Raw genomic sequence first — 16,915 nt, forward strand, 5'->3', positions numbered from 1 at the left:
TTCAACACACTCAAAAGAAAGGGACTTGCTGGGTGCGGTGGCTCATGCCTGTAATCCTGCACTTTGTGGGGCAGAGGCAGGAGGATCACTTGAGCCCAGGAGTTCGAGACCAGCCTAGGCAACATGGTGAGACCTTGCCTCTACAAAAAAATACAAAAAAAAATTTACAAAATCAGTCAGGCATGGTGGGTCACGCCTGTAGTCCCAGCTACTTGGGAGGCTGAGGTATGAAGATCACTTGAGCCCGGGAGGTTGAGGCTGCAGTGCACTGTGCAAGTACATCCATGGGCAATACTAAGATACGATCTACAGTGAAGTTACAGTTTCTATAGTTAAGTACACCTTACAAGGCAGGGACTTACAACCCTTATATTCTCAATGCAAAATGGAAACGGAACTAAAACAGTATTTGCAGTAAGTGGATAAAGGAAGAGATTTGAGAGAAATAAATACCTTTGCTCCTTAGAAAATCTTCAGGGAGGTCCACATGTGAAAGTTCTTTGCTGGACTGCATCAGGAGATCCTCCTACAGTAAGAAAATCCAGTGGTCAAGGGGGATTCAGAAGATTCTGAGTTAATGAATATTATTATTATTATTTTTTGAGACAGAGTCTTGCTCTGTTCCCAGACTGAAGTGCAATGGTTAGATCGTGGCTCACTGCAACATCCACCTCCAAGGTTCAAGGTATTCTCCTGTCTCAGCCTCCGAAGTAGCTGGGATTACACGCACCCACTACCACGCCTGGCTAATTTTTGTATTTCTACTACAGACAGCGTTTCACCATGTTGGCCAGGCTGGTCTTGAACTCCTGACCTCAAGTGATCCGCCCGCCTCCGCCTCCCAAAGTGCTAGGATTACAGGCGTGAGCCACCACGCCTGGCTGAATATTAGTTATTTTTGAGAGACTTCTTTACGACTTTGGGAAATTAGCTAGCAGTCACAAGGACTGGGCACTGAAGGAAACCTCAAATTTAAGTAAGGGTAAACAATAAAAATTTCTACTTATCTAGAATTTGAGCCTGAAAACTTTTTAAAGTTGTGACAATAACAGAGGTCTAAAAAAAACTTTTTTAGAGGCAGAGGTTGCAGTGAGCCAAGACTGTGCACGCTGTCAGCTCACTGCAACTTCTGCGTCATGGGTTCAAGCAATTCTCCTGCCTCAGCCTCCCAAGCCTCTGGGATTACAGGCGCCCACCACTATGCCTAGCTAATTTTTATATTTTTAGTAGAGACAGTGTTTCCCCATGTTGGCCAGGCTGGTCTTGAACTCCTGACCTCAGGTGATCCACCTGCCTCGGCCTCCCAAAGTACTGGGACTACATGCGTGATCCACTGTGCCCGGCCTAATTTTTGTATTTTTAGTAGAGACAGGGTTTCACCATGTTGGCCAGGCTAGTCTCAAACTCCTGACCTCAAGTGATCTGCCTACCTCAGCCTTCCAAAGAGCTGGGATTAAAGGCATGAGACACCGCGCCTGGCCAAGAAAATATTTATCTGTAGTTATATTTGATCCTTTCTCCCAAATGTTACTATTCTCTGCTTTTCCAGTTCTCAGGCTGAATGTTTGAGGTGTGAGAATAGATGCTATTTAAAATATTCTTTCAAGTTAACACTTCATGGAAAAGGGAGAGTGCCTGAGTTCTGTTCCAACCCAAGGACTCTCACCTACTAACTACATGGTGCTGACAGCAACCTTACAAGTGGCTGAAAGAATACATGGAAACCATATAAAACACCCAGCAAAACACCCAGTCAGGACAGGGTGCTCCATGAGCAGAAGCTTCCATTCTTCGTGAGACTGTAGACACCTGTTATCCATCCCGTTTTGTGAGAAAAGCCAACAGAGCTGTCACCGACAGATCCTGGCACGTTTCTGGAATGACTTCCATAAGCTTTTCCAAGGCTATTGGAGCCTCTGTAAAGTGACAGCACAGGCCAGTGACATACAGGCTCCTTCAGATCCCGAAGGTCTCTGGTGAGCTAATGCAATGAAATCTTACTGGATCCAGCCCCAGAGGGGTTGGTGGGATTTTGCTTTGTCCCACTTGTGGCTCTAAGGTGCCGCTAGCTGGAGGCCCCAAAATACCCTGGTGGAGTGCCAAGCCCACTGTTTCGACCACGTTCCTTTTCCTTGATTAGCCACAATTCTTTTTTTTTTTTTTTTTGGAGATGGAGTCTCACTCTGTTGCCCAGGCTGGAGTGCAGTGGTGCGATCTCAGCTCACTGCAATCTCTGCTTCCTGGGTTAAAGCGATTCTCCTGCCTCAGCCTCCTGAGTAGCTGGGACTACAGGTGCACGCCGCCACACCTGGTTAATTTTTTGTATTTTAGTAGAGACAGGGTTTCACCGTTGTTGCTCAGGCTGGTCTCGAACTCCTGAGCTCAGGCAATCCACCCACCTTGGCCTCCCAAAGTGCTAGGATTACAGGCGTGAGCCACCATGCGCGGCTGATTAGCCACAATTCTTAACAGGGAAAGAGAGACTTCCTCCCTGACTTATTGACTTCTCTTAAAAGGTTCTGAGTTAAGAAAAGCAAGTTATCCCTCACAGGAAGGCTGAAGACTCTACAAGGTTTGTGTTAATCTGAAATATAATCAGAAATTGAATGAATCAGGGCCGGGTGCGGTGGCTCACGCCTTTAATCCCAGCACTTTGGGAGGCTGAGGTGGGTGGATCACCTGAGGTCAGGAGTTCAAGACCAGCCTGGCCAATATCATGACACCCCATCTCTACTAAAAATACAAAAATTAGCTGGGTATGGTGGTGCGTGCCTGTAATCCTAGCTACTAGGGGTGCTGAGGCAGGAGGATCACTTGAACCCAGGAGGAGGCTGCAGTGAGCCAAGATCATGCCACTGCACTCCAGCCTGGGCAACAAAGCAAGTCACTGTCTCAGAAAAAAAAAGAAAAGAAAAGAAATTGAATCAATCGACAATAAAAGAGTGTGGGCTGAGGTCAAATGTGAGAGACCTCCCCCAACAGCCTTACCATGGTGGTGGGCAACCTCCAGATCCAGTGGGAGCTCTGCTAGTCTGGGCTCCTGAATATGGATGAGGGCAACAGAACAACCTACTTGGATGCAATGGACATGTAACATGATAACCTCTGTAACGTCCCCCACCTGCTCCAAAATAGCCAATCATATGATGAACTAGCAGAAATGTATCAGATGCAATTTCCTTTTTCTACAATATTTTATCAGCTAAATGTTCTAACTTTCAGGATTCCTAAAGTTAAGAGTCCTAGAGCCGGGGGCAGTGGCTCACACCTGTAATCCCAGCACTTTGGGAGGCCGAGGAGGGCGGATCACCTGAGGTCAGGAGTTTGAGACCAGTCTGACCAACATGGAGAAAACCTGTCTCTACTAAAAAATATATAATTAGCTGGGCATGGTGGCGGATGCCTGTAATCCCAGCTACTCTGGAGGCTGAGGCAGGAGAATGGCTTGAACCCAGGAAGTGGAGGTTGCAGTGAGCGGAGATCGCGCCACTGCACTCCAGCCTGGGTGACAGAGACTTCATCTCGAAAAAAAAAAAAAAACGTATACTACGCTTTTGTATGTTACAGTTAAAAGACAATTCAGATTGTGCCACTGCACTCCAGCCTGGGCGACAGAGTAGACTCCATCTCCAAAAAAAAAAAAAAAAAAAAAATCTAAACTTTTTCTGTGTCTGAGTTGAATACAACCAATGTACTGTATCCTAGAACCAAAGTGTTTACAACATATTCAACCCAGGTGGATCTACCATTATGGGGAAAAAAATATGTAAAAAGTTTAACACTCTATAGCTTATATGTAAGCACCAAAAAAACAAACAATAAAAACCAAGCATGGTATAGAGTTCTCAATGCTAAATCATCCATGTGGGATGTCACATGTCCATCTCTGAATATCTTTGGTGCACAGTTCTTAAATAAGACCAATCTATTCCACATCCTTGCTAGTAACCTTTGCATGCGTAACAGATTTTGACCTTCCTCCTACAAGAGTGGAGTTCAGAACTGAATACATTCTTTCACAATTCAGCTTGGCTCTTGCAGCTGTCCCTTCCACTGTGCCTGTTCTAACATAGTTCACCCTCAGCAGGGTGATCTTGATCAAATCCCAAAATTATTAGTTGCAAATTTATTTATTTATTTATTTTTGAGACGAAGTCTCGCTCTGTTGCCCAGGCTGGAATGTAGTGGCACAACCTCCGCTCACTGCAAGCTCCACATCCTGGGTTCACGCCATTCTCCTGCCCCAGCCTCCAGAGTAGCTGGGACTACAGGCACCCGCCACTACGCCCGGCTAATTTTTTGTGTGTGTATTTTTAGGCAAGACGGGGTTTCACCGTGTTAGCCAGGATGGTCTCGATCTCCTGACCTGATGATCTGCCCACCTTGGCCTCCCAAAGTGCGGGGATTACAGGCGTGAGCCACCACGCTCGGCCTAGTTACAAGTTTTTAATAACTTTGGGACACGATCCTAAGACAGGAAATTATTATTATTTTACTGGTTTAACTTCTCATGATTGAAATACTTGTTTCATGATTGGAATATTTAACTTTTAAAAATATTAAGACCAGTAACAAAACAGCAAATACCATATGATTCCACTTGAATGATGTACCTAGAGTAGTCAAATTCATAGAGACAGAAAGTAGAATGGTTGTTGTCAAAGATGGGGTAAGGGGAGAATGGTGAGTTACTATTTAATGCGTACTGAGTTTCAGTTTGGGATGATAAGAAAAGTTCTGGAGATGGATGGTGGTGATGGTTACACAACACTATGAATGTGCTTAATGTGACTGAACTGCATATTTTTGGGCCAAGCACGGTGGCTCACGCCTGTAATCCCAGCACTATGGGAGGCCGAGGTGGGCGGATCACCTGAGGTCAACTGTGAAACCCCATCTCTACTAAAATCCAAAATTAGGCAGGAATGGTGTTGCATGTCTGTAGTCCCAGCTACTTGGGAAGCTGAGGCAGAGAACTGCTTAAACCCAGGAGGCAGAGGTTACAGTGAGCTGAGATCATGTCACTGCACTGGGAGAACAGAATGAGACTCAGTCTAAAAAAAAAAAAAAAAAAAAAAAAAATTGCCGGGCGCTGTGGCTCATGCCTGTAATCCCAGCACTTTGGGAGGCCAAGGCGGGTGGATCACAAGGTCAGGAACTCAAGACCAGCCTGGCCAGCATGGTGAAACCCTGTCTCTACTAAAAATACAAAAATTAGCTGGCCATGGTGGCACGTGCCTGTAATCCCAGCTACTCAGGAGGCTAAAGCAGAAAAACTGCTTGAACCGGGACCCGGGAGGCGGAGGTTGCAGTGAGCTGAGATCGTGCCACTGCACTGCAGCCTGGGCTACAGAGCGAGACTCTGTCTCAAAAAAGAAAAAAAAAAGAATACCACAGAAGTGATGTTGGTTCTCCTCATGGTGTCCTATTGGGGGCAGTGTCCTATCAGGAGGCACTGTCCTATCACGGTGTTAGGGTGCCTCATTCCTGGGGGCAAACTTCCATCACTTGGTTTGGGTAGATTCTGCCAGGTTTCTCCATTGTGAAGTTACTATTCCACCTTTGTAACTAATAAATATCTTGTAGGGAAATACTTCGAGACTATGTAAATATTTGTTTCCCAAACATTTAGCCACTAGCTTTAACAACCATTAATGATTCCTGCTTGAGATAATTATTATTGTGATGGTTGCCAAACAGTGCTTTTTCTATTTCCATCATTCCATATATATTAATTGGAATTCTGTAAGACCTTTCTTTTCTCACTTTTAATTCAATTACAGTGAAAGGATACAAAGAAAGTCAGCAAACGGGCTCACGGGTATTTGTCTTATTCTATGGGTACTACAGGTTGCTGCAAAAGTAAGTGTCGAATAATTCATCACTATCATTTATTTTAAGCTCAAATCATCCCATACTTGGCCACTGGGAGCCCCTTCAAGTTGGCTGCTGTGTCCTTCTGATATATCCCCATAATTTTCTGAGCATTTGGCCACAAATTGCTCCGGGCACATCTTGCGTTTTTCCCTCTCCTGTCCTGGAACAGCCATTTCTCCAAGGAATCTTGGTTTCTTTTATCGGAAAAAAGTATTTAGAGCCAAGACTAGGTGTGCTCATTGCTACAAGGTGTCTGTTGCTACCTCTAGGCCCTATCGTATACACTCAAGTATTTCCATTTCTATGTGTATATATTAAGAACCCCATGTTAGGCTGGGCGCCGTGGCTCATGCCTATAATCCTAACACTTTGGGAGGCCGAGGTGGGCGGATCACGAGGTCAGGAGATTGAGACCATCCTGGCTAACACGGTGAAACCCCGTCTCTACTAAAAATACAAAAAATTAGTTAACCAGGCCTGGTGGTATGAGCCTGTAGTCCCAGATACTTGGAAGGCTGAGGCAGGAGAATTGCTTGAACCCAGGAGGAGGAGGTTGCAGCGAGCCAAGATCGCACCACTGCACTCCAGCCTGGGTGACAGAGTGAGACTGTCTCATAAAAAAAAAAAAAAAGATAACTCCAATTCATGGAGTTCATGTTTGGGTCAGGGTTCATGTTTGCCACTCCTCCTTTGTAATTTATTTCTCTGAGAGAAAACTGGCTCTCATTATCCACATATATTTACTTATTTCCCCAATCCTAGAACACATATAGGCATTTTGTTTAGAAATGGCTAAGTCCTACCCCTGTGAGAAACAAATTTACTAATATTTCCTATTCTTTTTTGACTTTATTCTTTAAGAGGATATAGTCGAATTACTGTTTGCTAAAGTAATGTGGGCTACCCTCCCCATTGGTTTTGTTATTCATTTGTAATACAGTTAAGACTCACTTGTTACAGTTTCTATTCAGCTTTGGGCCCATCTCACACCCCAGTTGTCTAGTTAGTTATTTTTCAAGTATGAAGTTAGAACTATACCAAAAGATGTACTTACAGAAGTGCCAGTTTCTCCTACCCTTTCTATTCCATTTCCATTCCCCCATTCTTTCAGGATAGGTAATCAAATTCATTAGTTTCTGGTTTATCCTTCCCATGTGTACTTGTGTATAGGTTTTATACAAATAAGCAGATACTTCTATATATGCTTATTTCCTTTTCTTTCTTGCATGGAAAGGACAACACTATAGATATTGATTTGCATTTTTTACTTAACAGCATATCTTAGTTTACAGAAGTGAGTCAACAGAGCAGGCCTGACTGCTGTCCTTAGAAAGGTCTACCTGCAGGGTCAGCCTTAGCTAGCATCTGGGAACTAGAGTTTGGGAGTTTCCACCATTCCCTAAACAGGAGTGTCTCACTGTGCCTACACTATAATGTGGTTTATGCTAAACACCTGCTTTCCTTCTAGGAGTTGGAAATTTTGCTATGTGCCAGGCAGAGGATGTCCATGCAACCAGTCCCCAGTAAAATCCCTGAGCACTGACCCACTAACAAACTTCCATGGTAGACAATATTTCATACGTGTTGTCACAATTTGTTCCTGAAGGAGGTTAAGTGTGTATGACTCCACTAGGAAAGGACTCTTGGAAGCTTGCACTGGATTTCCTCTGGACTTTGGTCTATGCCTGCTTCCCTTTTGCTGATTTTCTTTGTATCCTTTCACTGCAATAAACTGTAGCTGTGAGAACAACTAAATGCTGAGTCCTGTGAGTTTCAGCAACTCTGAAAACCTGCTGGTTTTGGGGACCCCTGACACAGCTGGAAATCACTCCATATCAGTATATAGAGATCTTCCTTGTTATTATAGCTGGATAATACTCCATGTATGTAAATACCTTATGCCATAATGTATTCAATCTCTCTCCTATATATGGGCATTTAGGTTGTTTCCAATATTTTGCAATTATAAACTGCTGAAAAGAACAACCTTGTGTATTAAGTATTGTTATACTGCTAGAAGTGTATCTTTTTTTTTTTTTTTTTTTTTGAGACAGAGTTTTGCTCTTGTCACCCAGGCTGGAGTGACAATGGTGCAATCTCGGCTCACTACAACCCTTTCTTCTGGGTTCAAACTATTCTCCTGCCTCAACCTCCCGAGTAGCTGGGATTACAGGCGACCGCCACACGCCCGGCTAATTTTTTGTATTTTTAGTAGCGATGGGGGTTTCACCAGGTTGGCCAGGCTGGTCTCGAACTCCTGACCTCAGACCTCAGGCAATCCACCCATTTCGTACTCGCAAAGTGCTGGGATCACAGGTGTGAGCCACCGCGCCTGGCCACTGTTTTTTTTTTGTGACGGAGTCTCGCTCTGTCACCCAGGCTGGAGTGCAGTGGTGCCATCTTGGCTCACCGCAACCTCCGCCTTCCACCTTCCGCCTTTGGGGTTCAAGCGATTCTCCCGCCTCAGCCTCCCAAGTAGTTTGGATTACGGCCATGCATCACTGCGCCCAGCTAATTTCTGTATTTTTAGTAGAGACAGGCTTTCACCATGTTGCCCAGGCTGGTCTCGAACTCCTGATCTCAGGTGATCCACCCGCCTCGGCCCCCCGAAGCGCTAGGATTACAGGCCTAGAAGTCTATCTTTTAAGGCAGGTTTCCTTGAAGTGTTCGGTGAACAGGTCGAGGCACCAGTAGTTTTGTTAAATGTTGCCAAACTGCTCCTCAGAAAGGTTGTATCAGTTTGCATTCCCACCAGCAATGTATTAGAATGTCTGTTTCCTCATAGCCTTGCTAACCAGATACGTTGTCATACATTTTCATTTTCACCCATCTGATAGTCAAAAAGCGACACCCTTAAATCAAAGGGAAAAAAGTGATATCTCTGGTTAACTTTGCATTTCTCTAATTACACGAGGCTGACCATCTCTTATGTTTAACCACCACCACACACACACAAACACACACACACACACCACACAAACACACACACACACAGTTCATTATCAAGTCTTCCCATTTTTCTTTTTCTTTTTTTGAAAGGGAGTCTCACTCTGTCGCCAGGCTGGAGTGCAGTGGCACAATCTCGGCTTACTACAACCTCTGCCTCCCAGTTTCAAGCAATTCTCCTGCCTCATCCTCCCGAATAGCTGGGACTAAAGGCATGCACCACCATACCCAGCTAATTTCTGCATTTTTAGTAAAGATGGGGTTTCACCATGTTGGCCAGGATGGTCTCAATCTCTTGACCTCATCATCCTCCCGCCTCAGCCTCCCAAAGTGCTGAGATTACAGGTGTGAGCAACCACGCCTAGCCCAAGTCTTATCATTTTTCTATTGGGTTTGGTTCTTCATTCCTCAATTCAAGAGTTCTTCATGTATTACAGATATAGACCCTTTATCTCTGATATACATTGCAAATATGTTCTCTCAATTTGTCAGCTGTCTTTTGACTGTGGGATATTTTGTCAATATAGCAAGAGCTCTTATAAATTGAGATCAGGGGATGCCTGGGGTTTGCAAATCTGAAATGGTATGCAAGTGGTATGTCTGCTTTTCTGAAAGGTCTGCAGTGTTCAGATTTCCAAAGGGTCCTGTGACCTGAGAGTGATTAGGAGCTGCTGCTGCTGCCCCACATCTTCCACTGGCCTAACTGTGCCCCACAGGACCACTTCTGCTGAATGACCTCTAAATTGCTGAAGGCTTCTCTCACGTCTCTTGACTGTTCTCTTTCACAAGTTAGACACCCAATGACCTGGCCTCCAGATGCATATTTTCAGATTGTGTCATTAGTGTGAATACTTATCCATGAATGCATTCCTGGTTTTCTATACCTCTCACACACATGACAACAACAGGAGAGTATAATACTCTAGCTGTGGCCTAACCAGCACACAACAGAGCATGACCACCACTTCTCAGTCCAGATAACACATTTCCCTTAATGATATTAAGAGCAAATTGGCTTTTCCTGGAACAAAGTCAATTCTAATTGACCTGCTAAAACCTGCAGGTCTTCCATTTCCCCTTTCCCGGTAAGTATTTCTGTTTCTTTTCAATTGTGGAGATCACTTTTTGAAACTGAGTACAAAATGTTAACATTTATATCAACTAAATTTCATTCTGCTTTATACAATTCAAAATGGAATATACACCTGGTGGAGCTGGGAGGGAGAAAAGGAATGACTTTAAAAAAGAACAGGGTGGCGGGGTGCGGTGGCTCACGCCTGTAATCCCAGCACTTTGGGAGGCCGAGGTGGGCGGATCACGAAGTCAGGAGATCGAGACCATCCTGGCTAACACGGTGAAACCCCGTCTCTACTAAAAAAATACAAAAATTTAGCCAGGCGTCATGGCGGGCGCCTGTAGTCCCAGCTACTAGGGAGGCTGAGGCAGGAGAATGGCATGAACCTGGGAGGTGGAGCTTGCAGTGAACTGAGATTGTGCCATTGCACTCCAGCCTGGGTGACAGAGCAAGACTCTGTCTCAAAAAAAAAAAAAAAAAAAGAACAAGGAGATAGTAATCTAGTTCTTAGGTTGATTGTTATGTAAGCATGTGTATGTATATGTATGCATATATAAACACATATATACGTGTGTGTTCATTATACTTTATGTGTATTACGCATGCTTTTATATCAAACACTACATTAAAAAACTTTTCTCTCCTGAAGTGGCAGGTCCCTAAATTGGAAAAAAAAAAAAAAAAGAAACTTTTCTTGTTAGACTCAGCCCACCACATCAAGAAGTAACACAATAGGAACTCTGGGATCCTTAGCCTTTTACCTATTTAACTGTATTTTTAAAAGATAGGGCATTGGCCGGGCGCAGTGGCTCACCCTGTAATCCCAGCACTTTGGGAAGCTGAGGTGGGCGGATCACCTGAGGTCGGGAGTTCGAGACCAGCCTGACCAACATGGTGAAACCCTGTCTCTATTTTAAAAATACCAAAAAATTAGCCGGGAATGGTGGCGGGCACCTGTAGTCCCAGCTACTCAGGAGGCTGAGGCAGGAGAACGGCGTGAACCCGGAAGGCGGAGCTTGCAGTGAGCTGAGAGTGTGCCACTGCACTCCAGCCTGGGCAACAGAGCAAGACTCCATCTCAAAAAAAAAAAAAAAAAATTAGCCAAGTGTGGTGGTGCATGCCTGTAGTCCCAGCTACTCAGGAGGCTGAGGCAGGAGAATGGCGTGAACCTGGGAGGCGGAGCTTGCAGTGAGCTGAGATCGCGCCACTGCACTCCAGCCTGGGCGATAGAATGAGACTCCATCTCAAAAAAAAAAAAAAAAAAAAAAATTAGCCGGGTGTGGAGGCACATGCCTGTAATCCCAGCTACTCGGGAGGCTGAAGCAGGAGAATTGCTTGAACCCAGGAGGTGGAGGTTGCAGTGAGCTGAGATCACACCATTGCACTCCAGCCTGGGCAACAAGAGCGAAACTCTGTCTAAAAAAAAAAAAAAAAAAAAAAAAAAAAAAAGGCATCACAGTGTAAACTCAAATATCATGTTCAAATGTTACTTAATGCTTCATTCATTCCTAAGCATAGTCACTGTATGAAGCCCACTAACAACAATTAACTGCCCTTTATCCTGTGTAAAGAAAAGATATATGTATCAAGAGTGGGATGGGAGCCTAGCCTAGGCAGCCCAAAGAACATCTGAACTTGATGGTGGGTCTAGAGCAGGGGTTGGCAAACCACAGCCCTCAGGCCAGCAGCCTGTGCTAATAAAGTTTTATTGGAATACAGCCACATTCATTCATTTATGTATTGCCTCTGCCCACTTTATGCTACAATGGCAAAGCTGAATTGTTCCAAAAGAGACCATATGAGGCCAGGCATGATGGCTCCTGCCTGTAATCCCAACACATTGGGAGGCTGAGGCAGGTGGGTCACAAGGTCAGGAGTTTGAACCCAGCCTGGTCAACACAGTGAAACCCCGTCTCTACTAAAAACACAATAAATTAGCCGGGCGTGGTGGCCGGCGCCTGTAATCCCAGCTATTCAGGAGGCTGAGGCAGGTGAATTGCTTGATCCCAGGAGGCGAAGGTTGCAGTGAGGCAAGATCACACCACTGCACTCCAGCCTGGGAGACAGTGAGAGACTCAAAAAAAAAAAAAAAAAAAAAAAAAGGAGACCATATGACCTGCAAAGCCTAAAAGATTTACTACGTGGCCCCTGATAGAAAAAGTTTGCTGACCCCTGGGTTAGAAAACCACCCAGTGGAGAGAGTCCGCTGGACAGGTACATTCCTTTAAGAATTTGGAGGGCCCAGCAGGGTACGGTGGCTCACGCCTATAATCCCAGCATTTTGGGAGGCCGAGACGGTCGGATCACCTGAGGTCAGGGGTTCTAGACCAGCCTGGTCAACATGGTGAAGCCCTATCTCTACTAAAACTACAAAAATTAGCCGGGCGTGATGGTAGGTGCCTATAATCCTAGCTACTCAGGAAGCTGAGGCAGGAGAATCGCTTGAACCTGGGAGGCAGAGGTTGCAGTGAGCCGAGATCAAACCACTGCACTTCAGCCTGGGTGACAGACCAAGACTCTGCCTCAAAAAAAAGAAAAAAGAATTTGGAGGGCCCAGCTCAGTGGCTCACACCTGTAATCCCAACACTTTCAGAAGCCGAGGTGGGAAGATTGCTTGAGCCCAGGAATTTGAGAGCAGCCTAGGTAATATACTAAGATCCTGCCTCTATTAAAAAAAAAAAAGAAGAAAAAAGAATTTGAGACCATCACACTGTCATAGCTCACTATTAGTCTCAACTAACCAACCTCTCTGGGTATAATTTCAAGCACACATCGGCTGGTCATGGTGGCTCATGCCTGTAATCCCACCGCTTTAGGAGGCTGAGGTGGGTGGATTACTTGAAGTCAGGAGTTCGAGACCAGCCTGGCCAACATGACGAAACCCCGTCTCTACTAAAAACACAAAAAAATTAGCTGGGTACGGTGGCTTATACCATAATCACAGCTATTTGGGAGGCTAAGGCAAGAGAATCGCTTGAACCCAGAAGGCAGAGGTTGCAGTGAGCCAAGATCGTGCCACTGCACTCCAGCCTGGGTGACAGAATGAGACCTTCTTAAAAAAAAAAAAAAAAAGCCTCCCTTCAAAGGTTTCTCTGTGATACCTCACTCCAACCTACCAAAACATAAGGACTGAGTATATCTATATAATTTCTTAACATCAAATGCTGAAATACCACGATTTTCACAGACTCAACATTTCATATACAGTCGCTGCTTCAGAGAACTGACACTTTTTTACTAAGCACTTCCTCTCTTCAAGTGTCTGATGTGACATAAATGTTTTAAAAGATCATCAAAACAAAGTTAACTTCAAAATCGACATTTCGGAAATGTTTCAAGAATAAATCATGAGCCAACCGTCAGCATCTGTATTTTATCCAGAGAAAGCTGTCATTCACACTCAACTCTTCGGAATGGAGATTTCATTTCTTACCTGACTCGGGCTAGTCTTTTCTTCAGCAGCTGTGGAATGTTGATGTGGATCTTCCTTTGCTCCCTCAGAGGGTTCTCTTATAATTCCTGCCTGGCCCCCTGGATCTCTGAAGACCTTTGGCTCCATGCTCTTGCTTCTCTTTGCCCTATCCAAGATCCCAGATGCCACAGAACCTCCTGCTGTGGAGTCCACTAGCCCACATCGCCCAGGCTCACTCCCATGATCCAACGTCTCATAGGTTTCTTCACAACAACTCTCCACATGAGTCCTCTGCAGCTCCAAGGGCAATGCCCTATTCTGACTTAAAAGAGAGCTTGAGGCTCCAGGTTTTACATCTGGAATCACACTTGGCTCAGGGTCAGCATGAAGCTCTCTGGAGACACTTACTGGGAGTTCAGAGTATAATTCCTGTACCACGGCAGACATGGAGGAATCAAGTGGAACTGGCTGAGTCTCTACTCCAGATGACAGCATTAGGACAGATGCAGATTATGGAGTCAAGTCTTTTACATCAAATGATTCACCCTGACACAAATCACAGGAAGGGATAAAAGTTTAAAACCTTGATAGGTTAGAAGAAGGCTGCCTCAGTTCAAACCGGCTACAACGAAGAAAATAAGTTCTACTTTAAATGCCAGCATTATCTGGCACCAAAAATTTCTCCTTAATGAATTTGTAGAAAAATAAATACCTTAACCTTTAATAACGTTTGAGATTAGACAGCTCTCAATCAAATCTCAATTCAAATACTGCCTTATGAACAATTCTCAATTTAAACGAGAAGGGCCTGCCAATGTAGAAGAGAATAAGACACGCCTAAAGCATCCAAGGATAGACCTGATGTAAATGAGAAAATAAAGATGGTTTTCTGTTTGTTTTCATGGGCATGAACCTTACCTTTTTTGTTCACTGCCATATCCCCATGCTATCCCATAGTACGTACTCGGCAAATATTTGTTGAATGAATATATACTGAGGAACTCTGGAAAATTTCATATACTGACTTTTCCTCTTTGAGGGAGGACAGGGATAAAGTGGGATTCCATTCCTTTACTGCTTACTAAATACTTCAGCTCTCTCTACCCAGGCTAGCACAGACACTACTAAACCAGCTCATTAGCAGAATCCTTCCTGATTTTTATCCTGCATCTTTAGATTTTCCAAGTGTTTTCCACAGTCGTCACTCATTTGATTCTCATAACAACCCTTTGAGCTAAGTAGGGCAGCTATCAGCTTCTTGTTTTAGATCCTAACACCACACCTGAGGAGGTTAAATATGACCTGCCTAAAATATTACATGGTTGTCTGAGAGGATGAAAGTGGAGGTATATTAAGAGAGAAAGAGCTTCCACTGTGTTCGTAATGTTTCATTTCTTGCAGTGAATGGTAGCAACAGGTTATTTGCTGAAACACTTACATCTAAGCAGTTTGTAATACTACACTATAGAAGTAGCCAAAACACACACATACTCAGGGCCAGGGTTTCTTGGCTCCTAACTTTTCCAGTTTAGTGTACCAAACATGCAGTTTCCACAACAACAAAATCCACTTTGACCATTGTGATTAGTCTGAATGTTTACAGGCCTTGAAATAAATCTTGCCTAAGTAGGGGAAAAAAAAAATCTGCTTTGACCTGACCAAAGCAGAAATGGGTCAGCCAAATAAGATACTTCATGCTTTAATTTTTTTTTTTAGACAAGATCTTGCTCTGTCACCCAGGCTAGAGTACCATGGTGCAATCGTTCCTCACCGCAGCCTCCCTCTCCCAGACTCAAGTGATCCTCCTGCCTCAGCTTCCTGTAGCTGGGACAGGTGCACATCACCACACCTGGCTAATTTTTTTATTTTTTTGAGATGGAGTCTCGCTCTGTCACCCAGGCTGGAGTGCAGTGGCATAATCTTGGCTCACTGCAACCTCCGCCTCCTGGGTTCAAGTGATTCTCCTGCCTCTGCCTCCAGAGTAGCTGGGACTACAGGCGTGTGCCACCACGCCCAGCTAATTTTTGTATTTTTAGTAGAGACAAAGTTTCACCACGTTGGCCAGGCTGGTCTTGAACTCCTGACCTCGTGATCTGCCCACCTCGGCCTTCCAAAGTGCTGGGATTACAGGCATGAGTCACTGTGCCAGGCTACACTTGGCTAATTTTTTTTTTTTTGGTGGAGACAAAGTTTTGATATGTTGTCCAGGCTTGTCTCCAACTCCTGAGCTCAAGCAATCCTCCTGCCTTGGCCCCGCAAAGTGCTGGGATTATAGGCGCAAGTCACCATGCCTGACCCACAGTTTCATTCTTGATGCTTTCCCTAACCCTAAACAAGGAGAGAAAAGATGAATTTTAACGAACCTTCCCAAAGGTAAAAGAGCGTAACATTATAATACTAACTTAAATACCAGAAGTGATAAGAAATTAGATTGCTGTTCCATGATGTTTAGGTAACACAGAAAGGCAAATTAAAAAATTAAATCCAAAAGATTAGGCTGGGCGCAGTGGCTCACACCTGTAATCCCAGCAGTTTGGGAGGCTGAGGCAGGTGGATCACTTGAGGTCAGGAGTTCGAGAACAGCCTGGTCAATATGGTGAAATCCAAGGCGGGGTGTGGTGGCTCACGCCTGTAATCCCAGCACTTTGGGAGGCCGAGAGGGGCAGATCACGAGGTCAGGAGATCAAGACCATCCTGGCTAACACGGTGAAACCCTGTCTCTACTAAAAATACAAAAAATTAGCCAGGCATGATGGCGCGTGCCTGTGGTCCCAGCTACTCAGGAGGCTGAGGCAGGAGAATGGCGTGAACCCGGAAGGCAGAGCTTGCAGTGAGCCGAGATTGCGCCACTGCACTCCAGCCTGAGTGACAGAGCGAGGCTCTGTCTCAAAAAAAAAAAAAAAAAAAAAAAAATCGTGAAATCCAGTCTCTACTAAAAATACCAAAATTAGCCAGGCGTGGTGGCAGGCTCCTGTAATCCCAGCTACTCGGGAGGCTGAGGCACAAGAATCGCTTGAACCTGGGAGGCAGAGGTTGCAGTGAGCCGAGATCTCGCTACTGCACTCCAGCCTGGGCAACAAAGCAAGACTCCCATCTCAAAGAAAAAAAAGAACAAGCAATAAAACAAAACAAAACATTACCAAGAGATAAACTGTGTACAGGGGAAGAGCGAGAATCAAATGAGATTCTGGATGTGAAAAGCTTTCATAAACAGTGCTGTAAGGCTGGGTGCGGTGGCTCATGCCTATAATCCCAGCACTTTGGGAGGCCCAGGCAGGCAGATCACCTGAGGTCAGGAGTTAGAGACCAACCTGGCCGATATGGTGAAACCCTGTCTCTACTAAAAATATAAAAATTAGCCGGGCATGATGGCAGGCACCTGTAGTCCCAGCTACTTAGGAGGCTGAGGCAGAAGAATTGCTTGAACCTGGGAGGCGGAGGTTGCAGTGAGCCAAGATCACGCTACTGCACTCCAGCCTGGGTGACAAGAGTGAGACTCCGTCTCAAAAACAGTGCTGAGAGAAATGTATCCCTTTTAGATCTAGAATCTTCCCCTTTCTCCTTTATTTCCAGATACAGAAAGATCTTTCTAGGGGCACTTCAGA

At 44.8% G+C, this 16,915-nt stretch overlaps 1 protein-coding gene across 7 annotated transcripts in view; it reads right to left on the reverse strand.

The window, feature by feature from the left end:
• Window positions 1–16,915, reverse strand: part of PRR14L (proline rich 14 like) — a 69,108-nt gene that overhangs the window by 43,872 nt on the left and 8,321 nt on the right. For 6 of the 7 annotated variants that reach the window (XR_010156135.1, XM_016947282.4, XM_063808193.1 and 3 more), the window contains 2 exons: window positions 13,332–13,856; window positions 454–526 (listed from right to left, as the gene is read on the reverse strand). Coding sequence is in view for 6 of the 7 variants with exons in the window: in XM_016947282.4 (XP_016802771.3) it covers window positions 454–526; window positions 13,332–13,805 (547 nt within the window). In the remaining variant the exon portion in view is untranslated. The remainder of the gene's footprint in view (window positions 1–453; window positions 527–13,331; window positions 13,857–16,915) is intronic. The other variant, XM_016947284.4, reaches the window with a different exon arrangement.

The sequence above is a fragment of the Pan troglodytes genome, chromosome 23 (assembly GCF_028858775.2).
Source record: "Pan troglodytes isolate AG18354 chromosome 23, NHGRI_mPanTro3-v2.0_pri, whole genome shotgun sequence".
Lineage (NCBI taxonomy): Eukaryota > Metazoa > Chordata > Mammalia > Primates > Hominidae > Pan > Pan troglodytes.